Below are 25,459 nucleotides of genomic sequence, written 5' to 3' on the forward strand. Positions count from 1 at the left end.
GAACCCGAATTTAATTTGGATAGAGACTTGTAGGAAATTGCGTTGGCTTCAGTCCTTCTTTACACTAGCACATCTTCCCCGCCCCCCTCCCGCCACCCCCACCAACAGCATGGTACATTGGAAGAAAGCTGATTTTAAAACTCATTTATTGTTAACCTGATAACTTCACTGGAAAAAAAGTTGCAATTATTTCGAGATTCGGAAACTGCAAGCCGCACCTTTGATCGGACAGCAGTTATGGATTTCACGAACCCATCAGAAAACATCTCAACAACGAAAGAAGAAAAAAAAACGATTTTTAATTCCGGAGAGTTTTCTGTGGTAACAGTTTGGAAAACAAAAAAAAAAGGGGATCTATCTTGATTTTACTTGAAACGGGGAAGAAGCATCTGTGTACTCTCGGTACTTTAACATTTCCCCAGCCTCCCTCCAACCCCGCTAAGATTTCACTTCAAACGCTAAAGATTTCACTTCCCCTTGTGGACGCTGTCTTCCTTCCGCAGCCTTCGCCCGCTTCGGGGTGGGGGAGAAAAGGGTGTGAACTTGAGCCGGGTGTGTGGCGACACTCTACTCTGACATGAGGGGCAGCCGGTGTATACGGACACCGGACAGCGAGTGCCAGCCGTTTTGCACCCCTGAAGTAAAAAAAAAAGTCACTTGGTTCGTGTCGGAAGCAGGCGGCGCTAACACGTTAACCTTCCCTTAAAATTGCAACATATCCTTTCCACACCCCCACCCCCCCCCACCTCAGCGGTGTGGGCATCTTCACTCTTTGCAACAGTTAGTGGGGAGTGGGTGGGTGGGGGGGTCTGTGTGAGTGGGAATGTGTGTAGAGGGGCGGTTAGATCTCTCTGCAACACACGAAAAGGGAATCCCTCCGAACAGACGTCACATTAACCAAGGAAACCCACACCTCGCATCATTTGACGCAAATACCCATTTTTAGGCAACACGCTACGTCAATGGACGGTACCATCGACCAGATCTTAGTCATAGAGAGAGAGGGAGAAGCAAGGAGCTCGCACCGATCCTATGTCACAACTGGGTCGTTTACAAATAAGTTCCTTTCAACAACAACAACAAAAAAAAAAAGACACGTGCGAAAGGAAAAGGTCAGGGTGGAAATAAAGCAATGGGCTGGATGATCGGGTAGGGTGGTGGGGGAAAGCTGTGAGCTCCTGAATGTCAGAGGCAAGGTTTCTCTGAGCTCCCTCCCCGTTTGCTGGAGGTTGGGCGGGTCCAGCAGCGTTGACGTGAATTCTTAGCTGCGGGAGAGCTGGAAATAAAAAGACCAGACTTTAATACCAGAGGACTGACTCATCAACCTCGGGGAAACAGCGAACAGCAACTCGGAGACTATCCGACTGGGGGGGGGGATGGTGGGGGGGGCGGCGCATGGCGAAAAAAAATTATTAGTCACTGCAAAGGCTATCAGACCCGCGAAAGGGAGTGTGTGCGAAAACAAAAGAGACTGTGACTCTTTTTAAATTATAAATATTAATTAAAGTTTCATTCTAGAAAAGCTGGGGTGTTGGGGGTGAAAGTTTGGAAGCAAGTTTTTTTTTGGGGGGAGGAAAACGAATCCAGGAAGTTTTATGGATTTTTTGCAGTTCTATCAGCTGCAAGAAGAGAAACAGACCAGAAAAGAGCAGAGTGTGAGAGGAAAACTTGTTCTAACGCTTTGTGTATCTTGGAAATAACTGAAGGAGACGTTTTAAGCGGACTTGCGTTTTTTTGGAATTATATTAACACAGATATATATATATTTCAATTATATATATATATATACATAGGAGCAAATCTACGCAAGAGAAATTACGGTCGGTCCCGCTTAAAAAAATAACATTTCCGCGGGGGAACATGTACCAAGATTATCCCGTGAACTACGACACATCGTCCCGCAGCAGCGCGTCTCCAGTTCACCAGGACAGCGTGTTCGGCAGCGGCTCCCTCAGTGCTTCCCAGGTAAGGCTCGGCACCCTGTGGAAGGGAGAGAGAGAGAGAGAAGATTCCTGATACTTTACCCCCCCCCCCCCACCCCGAAACACATCTCCCTCCCATCTCCACCATCCTCCCTTCAAAAATCTATTTCGTTTAAGAATATTAAACCTATGGATTTTTCCAAATAGCTTATAGTGTGCCACTATTGTAAAATTGTCATTATTTTTAAACGTACGGATTTCGGTAACCGGTCGCCGTTTTTACTTCCTTCGCATACCCAGTGAGGCGATCTGGCGTGTTTGTGTGAATGAGAGAGAGAGAGAGAGGCTATAGTTCTTTCATTTACCTGCCCTAGACCCAGTCTGTGGCTTGTGTGTTGGTTCCTGATCCCGGTCGGCGGTTGTCTGTGAGAGTTGGGACTGTGTGTTTGCCCAGTGTGTAGTGAGAGGCTTGTTAAAACATTGGCACAAGTGTGAATCACCAGGTTGTACTAGCGGAGCGGCGTCAGATGGTCTCCCTGCTCCCACTGTGTGTACAGGTGGTCTTTTTAGCTGAATAAACGACACTTTCATTTTAATGAGTTTGATTACTCTTTGGATTTACATCCGCGGGGAGGAGATTTTTCTCTTTGCCGAGTCCTTTTCCAAAAATAAGTGTGTAGTCTCCCCATTCCTCCCCCCCTCCCCCCTTAAGGTTTCTCTCTCCCTCCTTCTCCCTGGGCAAATTTCGTGTACTCTTGGTCCATTTCACGTGAAGAAGTGTCACTTTTCTCCCAAACTGCCGGGCAAGGCGGGAGCGAGGGAATAGAATTCCGATGCAGTCAGATTTTCCACCAAGTGCACAGATTTCCTTGGAAAGAGGCAGCATTCAATTAAACAAACGAACCCAAAGCTGGTCCAACAATGTCACTTTTAAATAACTTATTCCACTGTAATGAAATCACCAATTATTGGACCCCCTCCCCACTTTTTTTAAAAAAACGAATGATTATAATTTATCATCGATGAAAGAACAGTGCATTTCTCTCCGGTTTAGTTAAATCTAGGGCGCTGTCACTTTAATTGGAGAGCTGGTCTGATGTAACTTTCCTCTCCCTGTTTATTTAACGCAATCCTTCACGCATTGTTCCTGCCTTTAAGGTTGATGAAGAAATGAGGCGAGCTGGAGGGAAGCTTGCGCAAGGCCAGAGTTGGCTGGGATTACAAAATCGGTTTCGTAACTCTTGTGTTTTTAAAAAAAAAAACTCTCTGGACTTTTCTGCTCCAGCTCAGTGGCGGAAGTCATTAGCCAATCCTGGTGCCAACATGATAACGTGTAAGAGATGGGGCTTTTGTTTACCGCCCCCACCACCAACCACCCCCCACCCGACACCCCCCCCCCCACCGCGCCATCTCCATGGCCAAATAACATTTCTCGAAATTGTAATTTCCAAACTCTTTCCGGGTAGTAGTTGGCGACATTCCTCCTGCTGCTTAGCTATTTTCATTTCTTAACTGGAATTCTTGCCAACGTTTGTACTGACTGTTCTTTTGGGCAGTCAGCCCCACCCCGCTTTTACCAATCGTGGGCCGCGAACTTCATCCTGCTCCCCGGGGGCTTAGCTGTGTCAGTGTGTTTAATGTACTGACTTACTGTAAATACGCTGCTACAAGGCAGCTTTCTGGCCCCACCCCAACTCCCCCCCCCCCCCACCCTCCCTGCCCGCCCCCTTTATTTTACACAGTGGGCGTTTTGTTGGCTGCATAGCTTGTGGTTTGAAACCATACCGGATTAGAATGTTTCTAGCTTTTATTACACATTTTTATATTTAGAAAATTAAATGTACCTCTGTGATACTTCGTCTACTAACTGTGTGTGCTTTGTGTGTCTCTCCATCTCTCTGGACTTTGGGTATTGCCAGAGGTCCTTTGACAACGGTGGCTCGGGTTCCTTTCTGTTTCCAGCTATCTTTTTCTCCAGTGTTGTTTTTTTTTCTTTAGTTCACTGTCTGGGATCCTTGTTCCTAAGAATTTCGGCAGCTGATTGTGAAGATCAAAACTAGTGGATAATGGATGTGATTCTGTGACAAGAGAGCTCCCTGCATGGTCCCTACCAATACTGCACAGCTTCTCTCCCTCTATCATGGAATCACAGTAGAGGAGGAGGCCATCCAGCCCATCAGCTCCACACCCTCTCTCTCTGCAATTGCAATTTGGCTAATCCCACTCTCCCTCCCATCCCCCATAGCCCTAGGAATTCTTTCCCTTTCAGATGCTTATCCAATTCCCTTTTGAAAGCTGCGATTGAATCTGCCTGCACCACACTCTTGGGCAGTGCATTCCAGATCCTAACCACTCTTCATTTTAAAAAAAAAAAATTTCCCTCATGTTGCCTTTAGTTCTTTTGCCAGTTGCCCTAATTCAGTGTCCTCTATCCACAGAAGTGAAAAAGAAAGTGTCACTTCCGTAGTGCCTTTCAGAACCACAGGGTAACTCAGAGGGCTTTACAGCCACTTAAGGATTATTTGTTTGAAGGGCAGTCACTGCTGTAATGCAAAAAATGTAGCATCCAATTGATGCACAACAAACTTCCAAAACCAGCATCTGATAATGACCAGGTATTTTGCCTTAGTGATGTTGGTTGGGGGATAACTATTGGCCAAGACACCAGGGAGAAATGTACTCTTCTTCGAAAGAGTGCCGTAGGATCTTTTATGTCCTATGAGAGGGTGGGTGGGGGGAGAAGGAGGGGGCTGGTTTGGTTTAATGCCTCATCCAAAAGTTAGGCTTGGCTGCCACCATTTGCCAAGTCCTAGGTGGGTGGGTCAGGGAATGGGATTAAGATTTAAATTCTGATGTTTGCTGAGAAAAGACAATTGTAAATGCTAATAACAACCTCTGCATCAGCAAGTGTGTGTGGGAGGGAGTGGGGATAGGGTGATGGTGTTGGATGGCTGAGAGGAAGAGTATGTTGGGGGAAGTGGGGATAGGTGGTTAGGGGGTGGATTTGGTTTTGCCACCAGACTTGTGCCCAGATTCCATTTGATTTTATTTTTCAAATTGATTCGCTCAACAAACCACATGATCTCCTCTAAAACTGGGCAACTGGCAACCCAACTGCAAGTAAGCCTTATTGGCCGACTGACATACAATCTTGAACGTTTAAGAGCAAGGTTATATTATAGCTTGTTCTAGGCTTCCTTAGTAAGAACCATTGCCGTAAGTGACTGATTAATTTAACAAGGATTTTATCACAACTTTTTTCTGGTCTTTTTGTACACTCTCCCTTTGGAGGAAAAGTACCATGTTTAGAAGCCCACGGATAAGGAGTCCAGCCTAAAGCCCCTAGCTCCATGGCATAGAAACAATGTAAGCAATGTTCTCATGCCGAGGTACCTCAGACATCCTCTTTAGGTTAGGCAAAGTGAGACACAGCACTTATGGTCAAATCACTTCTGGCAAATTATATTGCATAATACTGAGTATCACAGCTTTATATGTATTGCACGTGTTTGTGTGTGCATGCAAGTTATGTATATTTAATACAGATTTTGCCATGACAAGATTCCCCTACATTAATATATTTTTTGCCTTTTGTATGCAGTTCTGGTCATTTTTCACTGGATAGATCTACTATAATTGTAATTTCTACAAAAAAACATACATTAGCGTTCCTATTTCATTGGCCTATTAAGTTGTTCTTTATCCATAGTCTTCTGGTATTTATAGTTCGGTGAGATGACAGCTCAATATACCACAGCAAGGCAGGAAATAGCCATTAACGTTGGTTACAATATCGAGACTTCCCTGGTGTGTGTCTATTATGCGTTGTTTGCATAGATGAACTCCATCATGAATCTGAAAGAAAACATCCATTATAGAATGGATACCTTCCATATTTCATACTCTGGTCAGTTTCAACTTGTAACCAACATCTGATTTGAGCAATAGATGTTTTGATCTTTTTCAAAAGAAGTTTCACGGTTCACAGTTTAGAATTTAAATTAGCGCCACCTTCCATTTTGTAAGAATGGAATCGCTTCCAGGTTACACATTGTCCTGTCTTGAGCATATATCATTATTTTTTCATCACTACTACTGGAAATTGCTAAGTGATGAAATTGTGGGAGTGTAATTGCCACAAGGATTCAATGGTTCAAGGAAGTGGCCCACCACTAGCATCTCAGGGCCACTGGAGATACAAAGAAAGCCCAAGTTTATTGTCTGTGTATATACAAAGTAATATTGAATACAAGGCAGTGTGTGATGCGGTGACATACCATATAAATGCCAGCCTTTTGACCATTCATTAACATTCCCTTTCCTCAGTAAGGGAGGTTACTGCCAATACAACATGCTTGTAGGTATGACATGAATGCTGGTTGGTGAGGGTATCCCTAAGCAGTGGTGGCCAACTCTCCTTTCCTTCATGCAATCCTATTTGAATTTCTTCTCCATTAGACATCTATGGGAATGCTGATTTCTATATTACAGCTGTCAGGTTAACTCTTAAAACCATGTTGGTTGTCAATTTCAAGGTAGCTTCTCTGTGTTTCTTGAGTCAGTGTGGTCCAAGTTATTTTTTGCTGCTTCCTTTTGCAGAACAATAAAAATGAAAGAAGGTTACAGAAGAATAGAGGTTATGTTTGTGGGTTAGTAATCTGAAACTTGGGCATATGAACTATAGAATTAAAGTTCCACCATGCAGTTCAAGACTTTGGGATTTAAAAAATATTGAAGCTAAAAAGCTGTTGTCAGTAAAACTGGCCAGAAGCTGTTGGATTGTCAAAAAATTAATATATTTTATGGGAAGAAACCTGCTGTCCTTGCTCCCTCTGGTCTACATGGGACTTTAGTGCATCTCAGTGCTTTTCCAGTCACATATATGGGACTTTAGTCCCACATTAATCTACTTGACTCTTAACTGCCTGCTACCATGGCTAGTTGTATCTGGGAGTTAAAAGCTGTGATACAATCGTCGTTCAACATTCACATTCAGGTTTGCACATGCAGCATAGAGATCTAGATCAGATCTGTCTATTCTGTAACCTGTCTATGACATAGCCTTCCACAAGCACTGGAAAATCAGCCTTATTTGTGCTTTTCATGCTCTTGTTTGTCCTATTTGAATTCTGTGGGCTTGGATATTTGGAAAAGACTTTTTGCATTATTGGCGGTTAAAATCAGAATCAGAACAGCAGGATGTGCTAATGTCAGTAGCTGTTTTAATCATTCTGTGGATGTGGGTTAGCTGTCAAGGCTAGCATTTATTGCCCATCACAGAGTTGAGTGGCTACTAGGTCACTTTGGAGCATATCTAAGAGTACGAGAGAGTATGGCATTGAGATAGAGGATCAGCCATGTTCATAATGAATGGCGGAGCAGGCTCGAAGGACTAAATGACCTGCTTCTATATTCTATGTTTCTATGTTTATAAGTGGGGCTGGAATCACAGGGGTCAGACTGGTTAAGGACAGCAGATTTTCTTTGTTAAAGAAAATTAATGAAGCCTTTGGGTTTTTCTGATCATCCAACAGTTTCTTGGTGATTTTTTTTTTGTTATGTTTTTACTGGTTCCACGTCTTATTCCCAGACGTTTTAAACTAAATTCAAATTCTCCACCTGCCACAGTGAGATTTGAACTCTGGTTCCCAGGGTTATTAATCCAGTCCTCCTAGATTACCAAACCAGTAACATAACTGATATGTTACCATACCAGTTGTAAGTTCGAGTTATGTACAAAGGAATAAAATGGATAAGGAAAAAAGGAGAAAATGGAGAACAAGGTATGATTTCCTACATTTCAACATTGACTTAAAATAATTCATTGGTTGTAAAGGACTTGGGACCTTCTATGGTTATGAAAGTCGTTATATAAATGCAGCTTTTTAATGCAAGCTGGAGTTGGGCTCTACGTGGTTATAACAATGTTGCTTAAAATAAGAGTTTTTTGAGGCTGAAAATTGGGAACTAGAAATGGTTTTCCTCCACCTGTACCAGCAGCAGAGTTTCCCATGGCTTTTGTGAGATGTTTATGGATACATTTTCGATTGCATCATTGTGGGGCTGCAGCAATTGCACTCACTGACCTTATTTTATTGTTTTTATTTAACCTCCTCAGAAATATAGATCAGACATGCCAGGATCCAGCAGTGCCTTTGTTCCGACAATCACCGCCATTACTACCAGCCAGGACTTACAGTGGATGGTTCAGCCCACAGTTATAACCTCAATGTCCAGCCCTTACTCCCGGTCGCACCCTTACAGTCTACCTGGGGCCAGCATCTCATCACCTTCCTCCACCACTTTACACCGACCGGGGGTTATTAAAACCATCGGAGCAACAGTATTACGAAGAAAAAGAGACGAGCAGGTGAGATTGCAGCCCTGTGTCTGCAGAGATTAACGTATCAATCCTTGTCCCATTCATTTAGCTATCTGAAATTTTATCCAATTTCCTGCTTTTCTTACTTTTTATAATCATTTTTCTCCAATTTACTTTCTTCCCTTTAATCTTTGTAATCAAGATATTTATGTGAATCACCTCATAGGAAGTGTTGGATGGAAAAGATCAAGTTCCATCTGGTTCACCTTCTACCGTCCTGGTAGTTCATGATACAATGTTAATGGAGGTGGTGAATAATCATGACAATCATCTAATCAACAAGAGACCCAGACATAAGATGAGGAAAAGCCTAGTAATGGAGAGCTTTGGGAACCAGAGGTCCAAAGTTCCCTTCTAAACCCCATCTTTCCACTTTTTTTAAACAAAGATTTCACATTAAAGGACATGAGTTAAAATAACACATCAAGAACTTTCTTTAAATAAATATCAGTAGCTTGGAGCACAGCTTCAATATATAAGGTTCTGTTGTCATCCAGTTTGCATTGGGATTGAGAGGCTCCTCTGCAAAGTTCACTTTAGTACTAAAGTAGGATAATGTTTTTTTTACTAGTGTAATCAAGACAGGGATGGTGGGGGTGAGGGAATATGGGTGGGGGTCAGCATAATCCATAGAGAGGTCAATGCAGAGACAACGGCGTGTGTGCTATTTTGAAGGTTGAGGAACCACAGATTTTCCAGTGCAAAAGATGTCTTGTGGCAGCTCTTTATCTGGAATCCACTTTAATCCACTACTCTTGCTCTTTCCTGACATACTATTCTTGAATTATCCAATTTCTTTTGAAGCTATATTCCAGCCTCTACCTCAGTAGCTCCTAATTCCACGTTCTAATAATCCTTTATCTGGGGGAGAAAAAAAAAAAGAAGTTCCTTGCTCTTAACTTCCTCCTGGTGATCTTTCTCCATCTTTTTATTTGTTAAAGGATGTGGGCGTTGTTTGCAATGCCAGTATTTACTGCCCTTTCCTATTGCCCTGGAGAAGGCAATTAGTCTTGCAAGCAACACCCACGCCCCATGAATTAATAAAGAAAAGAAACCTGCAACTGTCTCTACTTGTTAGTAACAAATCCTTCACTATCTTCTCAAAACCTGTTATCATTTTGAAATTCTCCATTTAGATGCCTCCTTAATTATTTCTGCTTCAGTCAAGAAAGTGTGCCTCTATACCTCTCATCCCCCCACCCATGTTTTCAACTGTTTTTTCCCACTATAATAACCTCTCATTCCTGGTATCCGTCAGTATACCCCGTCTGTGACCTAAATATCCTCCCTGTAATGGGATGCTCAAAACTGCCCTCAACCTCTGACTCAGCCAAGTTCAGTACAAATTCAACATCACTCACCTGCTTTTATATTCAAAACACCTACGTATAAAATCCTTTTCTGAAAAATAAATAAAGTTACAAATATATAGGTCTTTTTAATAGAGGATGTGTAGAGCACAGCATATATGGGTGTACGACAAAACTGAATCGCAGATTGTTTTATGCAGTCAGGATTTTGGGTTTCTTCCCACATCGGATGTTCTGTTGGACTATCACACAGGCCAGGTTTCTGTAATCGAATCGCATCACCTGTGTTAAGTTTTGTTGTAACGTGTAATTAAGCCTGTTGTAAGGAAGCAGCACACCCAGTATATATTACACCATATATACACCATATATGTATACCAAGTGCATCTTTACAGTTTATTGTGCTTTTGACGGTTAGTTAGAACATAGCCCTTGTCGTTTAAGCACCTTGGGACATTTTACTATGTTGAAGGTGCTGTATGAATGCATGTTATTTTTGAATGTAGGATATAGACATGTTTTAAATTTTGATAAAGCAATTTACCATGGAAATAAAATTTGAAATTGTAATTTTGAAGATTGTTGAAATAAAGTCGAGTATAAATAAAGACAACAAAGTGCAGACAGTGCAAAAATTTTTAATACTTCGGACGGGGCATTATTTATGTACAATGAATAAGACACCATGTATGTTGTAGAGAATAGCATAAACTGTTCATGCTGTGCATATTATAAGGAATATCTCATGCCGTGTATATTGCAGCACAAATGCCTGTGTATATGACAGTGAACAGCAGCTGCCTCGGAATATCAGTGAATAACATACGTGAATATTAAAGATGATTTCACAATGTATGTCTTGTATTGTAAATGCATCCAAAATGTTATAGTGAATAACAATCTCTGTACATATTATAGAGAATTACACACTGGACATGACAGCAGAAAAACACCATATGGATACATTACAGAGAAAGAGCACAGTCTACTTGCATTATGGCAGAATAGCACAGATTAATTGAGAAGTAGGAATTTAGTTGATTCTGTGTTTGGGATAATGGTGTGCAGGAAGCTAGAGATACATTGCGCAATAGTTTTGAGATTCTGGAGTAGAATAAATTGGAATTGGGAGCCTGGGGATTAACAGGTGGTAAAGGTATCTGTCTGTGTCATTGGCTGCGTGTGTATGTAATAAGTGCAGGTGCACTCCCAAAATCTGCTTGAAGCACAATCTAGTGGATGACTTGCTGGAGTGATGTGTGTGCAATTGCCTGCCACTTGAGGCTCGCCTGGCATGAGATGGTGCTCATGTATCTGATATCTGAGTAATGAAGGTGTTTTACTGGGACCTAGCAACCATGTAGAAAGAAAGAGCTTGCGTTTGTATGGCACCTTTCACACCCTCAAGACGCTCAGCGAAGTTCTTCACTTCAAACAAGCGATTAATTGGCTGTGTAGTTTTTGTTCTGCTGGCAAAAGGAACGCGCAGCAAGAAGGTTCTGATTAATGGACGTATGGCATTGGCGGCTTTGTGGGACTTGTGAACAATGAGATATGAAATAAAGAAGCCACAGAATCACTTGTCACCCTGAGGGAGAAATCCTTCAATGATTAAACCTTGTGGAATTTTCTGGAATGTTTACGGGAGTTTCTTGAGCAGGTATTACAGGATTGCGAGTTATCTTTTTTTATTGTGAAACCTTGAAGGGCTAAGGGCCACAGTGCACGACACACCAAGGTTAAAAGGTAGGAGTGTCGGTGAGCTAAATTGACAAGTAATAAGCAGGTAAGAGCGAGGTTGGGGTTTTTAAAAGCTCTGGAGGTTTTATAGGGTGAAGGAAGAGACTGAGCGAGGTTAGGAGTTTTGTGGCTTCAGGAAAGAATGGAAAGTAGGAGAGGAGTTGAACGAGAACAATGTTTTTTTTTTGTATTGCTGCTTTTTCAAGAAAGTAGTTCGTTTGCCAGTCCAACTGTTATATCTTCAGTTAAGTCACAAGATGAATAAGCGAAAGGGGACCATTTGCTCTCTTCTAGTTACCTCCTCCAATTCCATACAATTATACAGTCTGCTTCCCATTCTCATCACCGAATCCACTGACACTTATAACATCCAAATATTTTTGCCTCCACTGCCCTATTTGGAAGTTTGTTGCGTTGGTCATTCCTTTTGGCATGAACCCAAAGTCCCCTCTTTATTAGATTGAACCTGTACCTACCTCACAATGGAGACACAAATATAATTTCACCCTAACCCTCCAGGTTTGCATATGATGCCTGATTTTACTCCCACATCCAGCTTGACTGATGTTAAAGCAAAGTGAGTGGTCGACGTGACCCTGCCTACTTCTCCCTTGGTGGGTTAGATTTAAATTATGTTCACATTATCAGTTCCATTATTGTATAAGGGTTGAGGTGAATTAACCTGATCCAATATGGTCCGTTTGTGAGGGGGTCTGTGTAGGGCAATTGACACTTAGCCGTACCAGCTCCCTCCTACTTTAAGGTCCCTAACATGCACCAAGGTTCATCCACACAAACTGTTCGAATCTGTGGACAGTTGGTCATCTCACTCTAAACTTGTACAAAATGTACTCGGGCTGCTTGATGGGCTCTAATCCATCTATGTAATGATGAGGAGAGAGGAAAAACAGACAGAGCAAATTTCCTTACCTTTGTCAGATTTTAAGACTGCCTTGTATTTATGTAGCACCTTCCACACCCTCAGGATGTCCTAAAGCACTATATAGTAAAGGCTCCTTCGACAGCACCTTCCAAACCCATGACCATTACTATCCAGAAGGACAAGGGCAACAGACACATGGGAACAACACCATCTGGAAGTTCCCCTTCAAGTCACACGCCATCCTGACTTGGAAATATATCACCGTTCCATCACTATTGCTGGTCAAAGTCCTGGAATTCCCTCCCTAACAGCACTGTTGGTGTACCTACACCACATGGACTGCAGCAGTTCAAGAAGGCAGCTCACCACCACCTTCTCAAGAGTAATTGGGGATGGGCAATACATTCTGGCCTAGCTATTGTTGCCCACATTCCATGAATGAATAAAAAAAAACAGCCAGTTAAGAAGATCTAGTCACCATGTAAGAAATGCATCAGCTAATTTGCACACAGCAAGATCCCAAACAGCAATGGGATAAATGACCACATCACCTTTTTTAGATGTTGATTGAGAGGTAAATATTAGCCAAGACAGCGAGGGAAGCGCTTCTCTTCTTTGAAATAGTGTCATGGGATCATTTATGTCCACCTGAGAGGGCAGACACTGCCACTAATCCTTCAGTACTGCACTTGAGTGTCTGCCTATAGTTTGTGCTCAGGTTCCTGGAGTGGACTGAGATGTGGAGAAATTTCTTCACTCAAAGGGTTGTGAACCTTTGGAATTCTCTACCTCTGAGGGTCATGGATGCTCCTTCACTGACTACATTTAAGGCTGGGGTAGACAGATTTTTGGTGTCTCCAGGAGTTAAGCGCTATGGGGAACAGGTGGGAAAATGGAGTTGAAGCCCATGATCGTATTGAATAGCGGAGCAGGCTTGATGGGCCATATAGTCTACCCCTATTTCTTGTGCTTCGAGTCATGAACCCATGATTTACGGCTTGAACTGAGAGCGGTACCAACTAAGCAATGGCTGTCCCTCGTTTTTTTTTTTTGAAATCCAAATCACCTTGTTCATTCAACCACAGGCAGTGGTGTCATCCAAAATCAGTCCTCGTCCTACTGAAACACCTGCCTCCCAAAGCTGGACGTGATATTTAAGCTTATTGCGGTGGTGCAGCATCACCAGGGAACCGCACAGTCGGATTGTTTGGCCCTGTCCGAACCCCTTGGTTGGCTTTTGCCTGCTTTTAACCTGCTGAATTCTGTGGAACATTGAGAGGAGAGTTCCACAGGCTTGGAAGGCCCTGCGTTATGAAAGTCATTTTCGTTGGTTTGATTTTATTTGCCTGTTTTTTTTTTCTTTAAATTGTATTTTTTATTCCCTTCCCCATCCCACCCCCCCACCTCCTTCCCTCCTATTTAGATTATCCACTGTCGCCTGCCTCTGCCGTTGCACTTTCTCCATCCAACAGGGCAGCATGGCCTGGGCCGTGGACTTCCCAACGGCCATCGTCAGTGCTGCTCCGGGAGTGACCAAGAGCTGACATGTTTCTGCAGGGTAGGTCTGCTCCTGCCAGTTTCTCCTGCCCAACAGGTGGGGCTGCTCCGCCTAATGGGCTGGGCGAACAAGCATTTCTCTTTAACCATCCTTGTTGATTTTTTTAAAAAAAGTTTGATCTGTACCCCCGACTCTTCCATCCAACGTCTTATTTTGCGAAATCGGTGTTGAGAGATATTTCTGTGTGAATTCTAATATTTCTCATCGAAGTGTGTAACTGAGGTTTTGGCTTATGTGTTTGTTGATCTCGTTTTATTTTCATCTGCCTCGTTTTTAAACGATTATTTAGTTGCCTGTGAACCATTTCCAACTTGGTGGCCTGGCAACTAATATGTGTCTCGGCTAACAGCTGGTTCTGACTGTTTTGTGCTCTTCTGGTCTGTACGTGTATATTTGCAGTAACCTCAGTCTCCTTATGTCCCCCAACTTCACTTGCTATCATAAGACCATAAAACAAAGGAGCAGAACTAGGCCATTTGGTCCATCGAGTCTGCTCTGCCATTTAATGAGATCATGGCTGATCTGATAATCGTCAACTCCACTTTCTTGCCTTTTCCCATAACCCTTGATTCTCTTACTGATTAAAAATGTCTATTTCAGCCTAGAATAAACTTAGCAACCCAGCCTCTATAGCCCTCTGCGTTAAAGAGTTCCACAGATTGACTACCCTCCGAGAGAAGAAATTCCTCCTCATCTCTGTTTTAAATGAGCAACCCCTTACTCTGAGATTATGTCCTCTGGTCCTAGATTCTCCCACAAGGGGAAACAACCTGTCAGCATCTACCCTGTCAAACCCCCTAAGAATCTTATATGTTTGAATAAGGTTGCCTCTCATTCTTCTAAACTCCAATGAGTACTGGCCCAATTTACTTGACCTCTCCTCATAAGAAGATCCCTCCATACCCGGGAGCAACCTAGTGAACCTTCTCTGGACTGCATCCAATGCCAATATATCTGTCCTTAGATAAGGGGACAAAATTGTTCACAGTATTCTAAGTATGGTCTAACTAGTGCCTTTATAGTTTTAGCAAGACGTCTATGTTTCTATACTCCTTTCCCTTTGAAATAAAGGCCAACATTTCATTTGCCTTATCTATCACCTGCTGAACCTGTATGCTAGCTTTTTGTGTTTCATGCATGAGGACCCTCAAATCCCTCTCTGCTGCAGCTTTCTGCAGTCTTTCTCCATTCAAATAATATTCAGCTCCTCTATTCTTTCTACCAAAGTGCCTAACCTCACATTTTCCCACATTGTATTCCATCTGCCAATATCTTCTGGTTTTCCTTTCTGTATTCTCTCTCTCTCTGTCTCTGTATTCTCTCTCTCTCTGTCTCTGTATTCTCTCTCTGTGTCTCTGTATTCTCTCTCTCTCTCTGTCTCTATTCCCTCCCTCTGTCTCTATTCTCTCTCTCTCTGTCTCTATTCTCTCTCTCTCTGTCTCTATTCTCTCTCTCGCTGTCTCTGTATTCTCTCTATTCTCTCTCTCACACTGTATTCTCTCTGTCTCTTTGCATTCTCTCTCTCTGTATTCTATCTCTGTATTCTCGCTCTCTCTATTCTCGGTCTCTCTTTCTGCACTCTCTGTATTCTCTCTCTGTATATATTTTCTCTATATTCTCTCTCTGTATTCTCTCTCTCTGTATTCTCTCTCTGTATTCTCTCTCTCTCTCTATTCTCTCTTGCTGTCTCGCTCTCTCGCTCTTTCTGTATTCTCTCTCCCTCTCTTTGTATTCTCTCGATCTCTCTCTCTGTATTCTCTCTTGCGCGCTCTCTCTCTCGCTGTTCTCTTCCACTCTTCTCTCTCCCTGTTCTCATCCCTTCTCATCCTGACTGTGCCTCTGTTCACACTTTCTCTTTTCTGAGTGTCTCTCTGCTTCCTATTATTTGTTTGCTCTCTGTCCCAATAGATCTGCAAGATTTTACATTCCAAGTATTTCTGCAATTCCCCTTCCAGCACGCTTTTAGACAGTGCATTCCAAATCCCAATATCTCACTGTGGAATTTCTTCCCTTATATCACCTCTGGTTCTTTTCTCAGTTACCTTCAATCTGGATTCTCTGGCTGCTGGCCCTCCTGCCACAGGAAACAGCTTCTCCTCTTTACTCTATTGAAACGCTCGCGTGTGTGGAGTGATTGATTGACCAACCATTGATTGATCCACCCCATGTACCAGTAGATTCCTATTCCTACACTTTAGACTACCTTCTCTTTATTCAGCACCCCAACAATAGCAATGGACACCCTATTCAATCTGGCTATCTACACTGACCCTTTCTGTAGTTAATAGATTCATATATACAATTCAGCTCAGTATCTGTGAGTTACAGAGGGGAAAATAAAAGCAGACTGTGTCTCTGTTCACTATCTGGTGACCCTCCTGGAAATTGTGTGCATGCACATTGAGTCACAGCAGGATCATCATTTTTTTTTTATGAACACCCCCGACTCCCTTGCCTGAATAGCCCAGTGACACTGTGTGGTACAAGACCATTTGACTGGTGTCACCCATGGAATCTTATCCTGGCCTGAGGCAGCACCTTCAGGAGGGTGGAAGAGAAGGAACGGAAAAAGGATAGTTCCCGCAGCAGATCAGTCACTGGAGTCACTAGAACAGAGAGTCTCGGCCAATGTCATTGTCCCAAATCACTTTTGAAACATGGCTCCTCCACGTTGCTGCCTTGAAGTAACCTTCTTCAGATCGATAGAGTCTGGTATTCTCTAATGTGTAGCAGGTGAAATGTGCTGTAAATCTTTTTCCCAATCCCAGCTCCACATCCTCAAAATCCCAGGTGCCAATAAGGCTCAATGTGTAATTAGAGGCTGTTCTCAATAGTGATCTGTTCCTTTCTTTGTAACTGCAGGCAAATAGTACCAACAGACTGCATGTTATCGAATGTGTTCCAGTGGAGCTTATCTGATCTATGTGGCTGTCACATTGGCCTGGCACCAGCGCTCTCGTATCAAGAGCTGAGTCCCACATTCTACTAGACATTCTCGTGCAGTACTGAGGGAGCACTAACTGTTGGAGGCGCACAGGGGGTGCATTTGAAGAGAGTTCTCTCTTCAACGTTCCTCCTTCAAAAAAAAATCACCATGAATTAGTTAATTGGCCACTCATTTCAGTGCTGCTTTTGGAATCTTGCTGTACACAAGTTGGCTCTCATATCTGTCTAAGTGGTGCTGAGAACATTGTTTATTTTGGGATTAATATCCTGAGCTAGTGTCTGCCTGTCTCTCTCTTTCTCCTGTGGATTAGGGTGTAGAGGCGTGGGTACATGAGTTCTTGTACAATGGACTTAAAAAAAAAATGTTGTTGTTGAAAATGTGCTTTGAGTGCAGAAAATTCCAGAAATACACAGCAGGCCTGTCAGCATCTTGAACCTGAGAAGAGTCCGCTTGACTTCATTAGTAGGTCCGTGCTTAGTAACCTTGGGTTAAAGCTGTCACTAGCAGTCACTTATACCACTCCCCAACCGACCCCCCTCCCCCAAACCATCGCCAATTGTCATGATAAGGTAACAAAATCTGCTCCAGTTGCTAATGTAAACTCTTGATCCTTTGAACAGCTGACTCCAGAGGAGGAAGAGAAGAGAAGGGTACGGCGGGAGAGAAACAAGCTGGCTGCGGCAAAATGTCGGAACAGACGTCGGGAGCTGACGGAGAGGCTTCAAGATGTAAGTGCAATGGGATTTAAATAGAACAGTGTGAACCAAATCTTAGCAGAGGGCTGTTAAAACTGCCTAAGGGTTACCACCTTTCAGTATTTTCTTGAGGGTGATCTCCAACACACGGCTGTGAACAATCCAGGAGGAAAAAATCCAGGGATATCAAACTAAATTGTTAGGTTTTTTTTTGGTTCATTTACTTTATATTTAAATTATCAAATGCCCATGTACTAGCGGTTGGGGGGGTGTGATGGTGAAGGACGATTGACTGACATCAAGGTTCGTGCAATTGGACAACAGAGCTTGGTCTCTTCCCAGTTGATGGGAAGACTCTATGTTGTGAGGAAGGGCATGTCAGGCCACCAATGGTGCAAGTGTGTGGGTGGTGAGGTGAGAGGTCAAGGGGTGGGGACCACATGCAGTAGATCTGACCAGAACTGGCTACTGTGATCTACCACTCATATCAGTGTGGCACTTGTGACTGTTCAACCTATAAAGCGTCAATACCCGAGATTGATGTGTCGGGCAGCAATTCCTTGTGAACCGAGCCAGCCTCGTTCTCAATTACAATCTGCAGGCTGGATGGGGAATGATATTCCATCAAATAACCATCCATGCAGTTGCACTGGGGAATGTAACAGAGCTGTAGCATCGAGTCATGTCTGGCAGCAGTGCCTTTGGGGGGCAGACTGCTCCGGTTTGGAATGTACCTAGCGTAGTGATCTCGTTCGGAACATACTGATCGGGTTGCATGTGTGCCAAACCAGTGTGAGCTCTCCATCTCTGCTCTGTAGTATCCTATGTGCAACACACATTTCAAGGCTTAGGTCAAAGCCTGACAGTCAGCATCTTTGCACTGTGCAGAGAAGATTGAGATCAAGAATAGGTGTGAGTTTGGTTAGAATATCAATGTTGCAAAGCATTTTCGTGCCATCTGAAATAACATGTAGAATCTTGCAAAAAGAGGAAGCCTGTGCCAGAAGCAGGTCAGCCTGCAAAGAACAACAACATTGAGAAACAGATCCGAGCATTGTTTAGCACAAACAAGAAGAAACTTGCAGTTTGTTAGGCAATCCTTTTTCTGCTCTGTGCCTGCAGCCCATGTGCTATGCTTTCTCAGGCCCTGCTGTCCTCTTCAGTGATCCCTGGGCCATATCCCACCAAAAAAGCTTCTGATCTCTGTTCCCACCGCATTAACTCTTGGTAGAATGACACGGAATCTCTAGTAAATGCCCTGTGACCACGATGACATTTTCCTGCCTCGTATTTTTACTTGGCGATTGCCACTTTAAGCCCAGTCACAATCCAACATGGGCCGAATTTTCCCCCTCTCATCCCATCTCGTCCGAAATCTGAGCAGTGGCGGGGGGTGGTTTGGGGAGAATGGACAGGTGTGGAGATAAGAGTGACAAACTAAGTTGCCTTTGGTGGCAGCAACTCCTTGCACGTCCCTGACCCCAAGCCCCTGATTAGGCCGAAAAAGGACCTGGTTTCCCTGGTGACGACTACACCCAAGGTGTCCTAATTGGGCTGAGAGCTTTACCAGCCGCTGGGATCCTATTACACAAATCTCCGAATTTCCATTTTAGGTTCTGGATGAGTAGTTTATTATCCATACCAACATGGTGGGTGGCATTAGCCCAGCTTGTTAATGAACATGAACATTTCCCACCTACTATACTGGAGGCTGGAGAATGGGCTGGGCAGTGCCATTGAATTGCTAGGCCCTTGAGAGGAGAGACTGCTCCAGTGTGTGGAAAGAGATGGATTGTTAGATGGAATGGCTTATTCTTGTTCATAATGATTGACCCATTCATTAAGTAACTGCTGGTCTGGGGTTACAATTTTTCATTTGGTTTCATTGGCTGGAAGCGATTTCTGTTCATTATTCAAAGCAAAAGTGTAATTTTTTAAAAAAAATTACATAGACTGCATTATTTTACAATGAGGCCAATAAGCAGGCAGGAGCATGTCACTCGGGATTAAAAAGCAGGCTAGAGTGTGTCAATCCAAGGCCAAGGTTGCAGGTTGAGGTGCAGTACACCGAGGGTAACACAGATTGGAATGTGTTAGACACAGAATTATGTAGAGGCCAGATATATTAGACTGAGGGTGTGCGACCAGGCTGGAGTGTGTTTCCCTGAGGGTGGGTGATGGTAGGAATGTGTCATTTGGAGGGTGGGCCCCTGGGCTGGGGCCTGTCATTGAGGGGTGGGGAGTGTGAGGGGCAGGTCCCCAGGCTGGGGCCTGTCACTGAAGGGGGGATGGGGGGGGTGGTAGTTGTGGAGGGTGGGCCCCCAGGCTGGGGCCTGTCACTGAAGGGGGGGTGGGGGGGGTGGGGGGGGAGTTGTGGAGGGTGGGCCCCCAGGCTGGGGCCTGTCACTGAGGGCAGGCCCCAGGCTGGAGTGTGTTGCGCAAGTGCTAAGTATAGACAGATCGCTGCATTTTAGGGGTGAGTAAACATAAGCTGGAGTAAGCCATATGGCCCCTCAAACAAGCTACACCATTCAGGATGATAAGAGTTGATCCTCTACTATTACACTCTCTCCTGCCCTGTCCCACAATCCTTGATTCCTTTTGATTTGTAAGTAGGTCAGATAGAAAACACCAGAGAATTAAATTTCCTTTTTGAGACCTATCGAATACCAGGCTCCATGGTTACTTTGTGTTCTTGGGTTGGGGACATTGCTGGAAAAGGCAACAGTTAATGTCCATCCCAGCTGATTTGTTACAACCCTTCCTCAACCATTTTAGAGGATAGTCGCCACGTTTCTTTGGAATCACTATAGGCCAGAGAGGTTAGGGTGGCAGGATCCCATTCCCTAATAGACAGCGTTCAGCTACAGAGTGTCATCATAGCTGCAGCTTGAGATCCCAGTTTCAGAGCTTGAGTCACTGTGGTGCATTCGTGAGGCTGAGACTGGCATGATTGATATGTTTCTAGGTGTGGTCACCATGAAGTTCGAGGGCATGTAGGCAGGGGCACCGCCAGGCAGCCGAGGAAGACCAGCTGGGTAGTGCAGGGGTGCCTTGAGTGCATCTCACTTCAACCAATGTTCCATTCTGAGAGGGAAGGCTCCTCCAAGTCACGCAGACGGACCCAAGCCCACAGTACCATGGCTGGCTCGGCTGTATAGGGGGACAGGAGGGATATTGAAAAAGCACTAGTTATAGGAGATTTGACAGCTAGGAGACTTTAAAGGTGTTTCTGCAGCTGCTAAAATGAATCTAGGATGGCATGTTGCCTCCCTGGTGCCAGGTCAAGGATGTCACTGAGTGGTTGCAGGGCCCTCTGAGGGTGAAAGGGGAACAGTCAGTGGTCGTGCTCCGTATCTGTGCCAATGACATGGGTAGAAAGAGGGATGAGGGACTGGAGGTGGATTTTGGGAGCTCCGAGATCCTGCTTGCTCATCTGTCCCCAAGGTCATAACCTCCAGATTACCATATCATGTGCAAGTGAGTATAGAAAAAAAAATAGAGCAGGTGATGGGAAGGGCAAACTTCAGTAGGGTGAGAATGGGTCTGGTCCAGGTAAATTGAAATCAAAGACTGGCAGCCAAAGCCATAACTGAACAATAGGCTGCCTTTGAAGAGGAGAGAGTGCAGGTATAGATGAGGCACGTTCCTATAAGGGAGAAAGTCAGGACAAGCACATTTACAACTCCCTGGATGATGAAAGAGATGGAGAGTAAGACGAAGCAGAGAGAGAGGGTGCATGTGACAGGTGTCAGATGGAGAACACAGCTAAGAATCAGGCTGAATACAGAAGGTTCAGAGAGGAATTGAAAAAGCAAATAAGAGAGAGTATGAGAAGAGACTGGCAGCTAACATAAAAGGAATCCAACAGTCTTCTATAGGCATATAAACGGGAAAAAGGAGAGTCGGGCCAATTAGGGCTGAAAAGGGGATTTTTGCATGGAGGCAGGGGACATGGCTGAGATACTAAATAAGTACTTTGCATTTGTCTTTACCAATGGATAATGTGTGACAAGAGTCATGGCAAAAGAGGAGGTATCTGAGATATTGAGTGGGTTAAATATTGATGAAAAGGAGACATTTGATAGGCTGGCCGTACTTCAGTTGATAAGTCATCAGGACCCAATGAGATGCATCTGAAGATGTGGAGGGAGATTGCAGAGGGACTGGCCATAATCTTCCAGTCCTCCTCTGATACAGGAGTGGTGCAAGACAAATGGAGAATTACCAATGTTACATATGTCCTTGTTCAAAAAAACGTATAAGATAAGCCCAGCAATTAAAGGCCAGTCAGTTTAACCTAGGTGGTAGGAAATCTTTTAGAAATATTATTTAGGGACAATATTAACAGCCATTTGGACAAATTTGTATTGATATAAGAAGCCAGCATGGATATAAGTGTGAATCATGGTTAGCTAACTGCTTGAGTTTTTTTTTGATGAGGTAACTGAGAGGTTTGAGGGTTGAAGGGGTGTACATGGATTTTCAAAGATCATTTGAAAAAGTGCCTCACATTAGACTTGAGCAAAGTCAGGGCTCATGGAATAAATGGGACAGTAGTAAATTGGATGCAAAATTGGCTGAGTGACAGGAGACAGAGTGGTACTAAATGGTTGTTTTTCAGACTGGAGGAAGGTTTGTAGTGGAATTCCCCAGGGATCACTTCTAGGACTGTTTGTTTTACCAATATATATTAATGACCTAGGTTCGGGTGTATGGGGTACAGTTTCAAAATTTGCAGATGGCACATAGCTTGGAAATATTGAGTTGTGAGGAGAATAGTGATAAATTTCAAAAGGGCGGAGACAGGCTGATGGAATTGACAGGCAAGTGGCAGATAAAATTTAATGCAGAGAAGTATGAAGTGATTCATTTTGGTAGATCAAGAAGAGGCAATACAAAATAAAGGGCACAATCCTAAAGCGGAGTGCAGGAGCAGAGGGATCTGGGTGTATATGTGCATAAATCATTGAAGGTGGTAGGATGGGTTGAGGAAGCGGATAATAGAGCATGTGGGATCCTGAGCTTTATAAATAGGGGCTCAAAGCACACAAGTTAGGAAATTGTGAAATTGTGAGAGTGACTGCCCTTGACATCAAGGCAGCATTTGACCGAGTTTGGTGTCAAGGATCCCTAGCAAAACTGGAATCAGTGGGAATCGGGGGGAAAACTCTGTTTGCTGGAGTCATACCTAGCACAAAGGAAGAAGGTTGTGGTTATTGGAGGCCAATCATGTCAGGCCCAGGACATCACTGCAGGAGTTCACCAGGGTAGAGTTCTAGGCCAACCATCTTCCACTGTTTCATCAATGAGCTCCCTCCATCATAAGGTCAGAAGTGGGATGATGGCTGATGATATAGTGTTCAGTACCATTTGCAACTCCTCAGATACTGAAACTGGCTGTGTCCAAATTGCAGCAAGACCTGAACAATATTCGGGCTTGGACTGATAAGTGGCAAGTAACATTTGTGGCACACAAGTGCCGGGCAATGAACGTCTCCAACAAGAGAGAATCCAACCATCGCCCCATGACATTCAATGGCATTGCCATCACTGAATCCACCACTATCAACTACCTAGGAGTTACCATTAACCAGAGACTGAATTGGATCATTTTAAAAAAAAACATTTGTGGGATGTGCGCACTGCTGGCGAGGTAACCATTTATTGCCCATCCCTAGTTGTCCTTGAAAACATGGTGGCGAGCTGCTATCTTAAACCACTGCAGCCCATGTGGTGTAGGTACACCCACAGTGCTGTTTGCGAGCTCCAGGATTTTGACCAGCGACAGTGAAGGAATGGTGATATAGTTCCATGTCAGGATGGTGCGTGTCTTTCAGGGGAACTAATAGTTGGTGATGTTGGTCTGCTGTCCTTGTCCTTCTAGGAGGTAGAGGTTGTGGGTTTGGAAGATGCTGTTGAAGGAGCCTTGGTGAGTTGCTGCAGTGCATCTTGTAGAAGGTACGACTCTGCCACTACATCAGTGGTGGACGGAGCGAATGTTTGAGATGGTGGATGGTGTGCCAATCAAGTGGCTGCTTTATCCTGGATGGTATTAAGCTTCTTCAGTGCTGTTGGAGCTGCATTTTTCCAGGCAAGTGGGGTGTATTCCATCACACTCCTGACTTGTGCCTTGTAGATGGTGGACAGGCTTTCAGGAGTCAGGAGGTGGGTTACTTGCAGCAGAATTTCTGGCCTCTGATCTGCTCTTGTACCCACAGTATTTATATGGCTGGTCCAGTTCAGTTTGTGGTAACCTGCAGGGATGTCGACAGTGGGGGTACAAGTGCAGGTCAGAGGCTGCAGGGAGTAACTCACCTCCTGTCTCCCCAAAGCCTGTCCACCATCTACAAGGCACAAGTCAAGAGTGTGATGGAATACTCCCCACTTGCCTGGATGAGTGCAGCTCCAACAACACTCAAGAAACTCAACTGTCCTGGATAAAACACCCATGGTCACCAATATCTCAAAGTGCTTTACAGCCCATGAAGTATTTTTGAATTGTAGCCATTGTTTTAATGTAGCAAATGCAGCAGCCAATTTGTACTCAGCGAAATCCTACAAACTGTAATATGATAAGCAGATAATCGGGTAAATATTGGCCCAGACACCAGGGATAAATCCCCTTTCTCTTCTTTGAAACAGCCATGGGATCACTTGCATCCACCCCCAATAAGCAGAGGGGGCCCTTTTTTTGAACTGTCATCTGAAAGATAGCAATTCCACAGTGAAATTCTTTATCAGTAGCGCACTGGAGTGTCAACCTTAACTTGTGTACTCGAGCCCTGGAGTGGGACTTGAACCTGGAACATTGCAACACGAGTGTTACCAACTAAACCGTGGCTGACACTTGTGACGTAATTCCCACTTAAGTTAATTTGAAGCTGATCTCGGATCCAACTCTTTACCCATGAGTTCAAGGTACCAGAAAGAGGGCTAGTCAGAAAGGAATTTGCTCACATGTGAAAGGAAAGATTGATTTGTTTTCTCTCTCTCTCTCTTTCAGGAAACTGAGAAACTTGAAGAGGAAAAATCCGGTCTCCAGAAAGAAATAGCTGTATTGCAGAAAGAGAAAGAGAAGTTGGAGTTCATGCTAGTTGCTCACAAACCTGTTTGTAAAATGGCACCTGGGAATGATGGCAGGAGATGCTCCCCATCCCCTGATCTACGGGTTGGCCGCACGCACAATGCAGTGGTGGTCAAACAGGAACCACAAGAAGAGTCAAAGCTGGCCATCTCCAACCTGTCCAAAACACAGAGATCTGTCATCAAACCAGTGACCGAGATCTCCATAGCTAACAGCTACTTCCTGGAGGCCGAGCCCCTTAACACACCAGTGGTGGTCACGTCGACGCCTGCGCCCAACATCACCCCCTGCGCTGCCAGCCTGGTCTTCACCTACCCCAATGTACCCAGCCTTGACCAAGAGCCTGCATCAGAGTCCTGCTCCAAGGCCCACCGCAGAAGCAGCAGCAGCGGGGACCAGTCCTCGGACTCTTTGAACTCCCCCACCTTACTAGCACTCTGAGGAAGTGGCTGGTGGCCTAGGGAAGGCACTTGAGGGAGATGGGCGAGGGCTGCCTCTTAACGAAAATGAACTTCTTTTTATCGACTGGAACTTATGGAATCGAAACTATCTCTAAACACTTCAGACTCACGGGGGTTGCGGGATTGGGATGGGTGGGGGTTTGCTCAAGCAACACAAACGTGGCCATTATCACTGCGTATAGACTCTGTCAATGACATTCTGTGCTGGCGGGTGGCCCTAGGGTGAGGGGAAAACGGCAGCCGTAAGGGAGCTGTTACCACAGCAATGGCCATTGCTGGGATAGATAGGTCCTTCCAGCAGTGGGCAGCTTCACAGTTGACCAGCGCCAAGCAAAGGGGGAAGCCTACGTTTTGAACTTTGTTTAAAAGCATTTTATTTTCCTGATTTTACTTCCTCAAAAGTATTTACTACACAGCGACATTTTGCTGACCCACGGTGTGTATATAAATATATATATATTCTTTTGGACCATG

At 44.2% G+C, this 25,459-nt stretch overlaps 1 protein-coding gene across 2 annotated transcripts; it reads left to right on the plus strand.

Annotated features, from left to right (window-relative positions):
- The first annotated feature begins 1,128 nt into the window (after positions 1 to 1,128).
- fosl2 (FOS like 2, AP-1 transcription factor subunit) lies at positions 1,129 to 25,459 on the plus strand. 2 transcript variants are annotated; one of them, XM_041187587.1, is made up of 5 exons: positions 1,129 to 1,965; positions 8,041 to 8,292; positions 13,661 to 13,795; positions 17,363 to 17,470; positions 24,444 to 25,459. In XM_041187587.1, the coding sequence occupies exons 1-5, from the start codon at positions 1,861 to 1,863 to the stop codon at positions 24,963 to 24,965; spliced, it is 1,122 nt and encodes a 373-aa protein (XP_041043521.1). In that variant the 5' UTR covers positions 1,129 to 1,860; the 3' UTR covers positions 24,966 to 25,459. The 2 variants fall into 2 exon arrangements, with proteins under 2 accessions (XP_041043521.1, XP_041043522.1); XM_041187588.1 differs by lacking the exon at positions 13,661 to 13,795 and having other exon boundaries at positions 1,132 to 1,965.

The sequence above is a fragment of the Carcharodon carcharias genome, chromosome 5 (assembly GCF_017639515.1).
Source record: "Carcharodon carcharias isolate sCarCar2 chromosome 5, sCarCar2.pri, whole genome shotgun sequence".
NCBI classification, from domain to species: Eukaryota; Metazoa; Chordata; class Chondrichthyes; order Lamniformes; family Lamnidae; genus Carcharodon; species Carcharodon carcharias.

Excerpts from the sequence above, each read along its gene's own strand:
- fosl2 (XM_041187587.1), top strand. The coding sequence starts at position 1,861 with ATGTACCAAGATTATCCCGTGAACTACGACACATCGTCCCGCAGCAGC. Across the intron at positions 13,796-17,362 it reads AGCTGACATGTTTCTGCAGG|CTGACTCCAGAGGAGGAAGA; the intron begins GTAGGTCTGCTC and ends TCCTTTGAACAG. Across the intron at positions 17,471-24,443 it reads TGACGGAGAGGCTTCAAGAT|GAAACTGAGAAACTTGAAGA; the intron begins GTAAGTGCAATG and ends TCTCTCTTTCAG.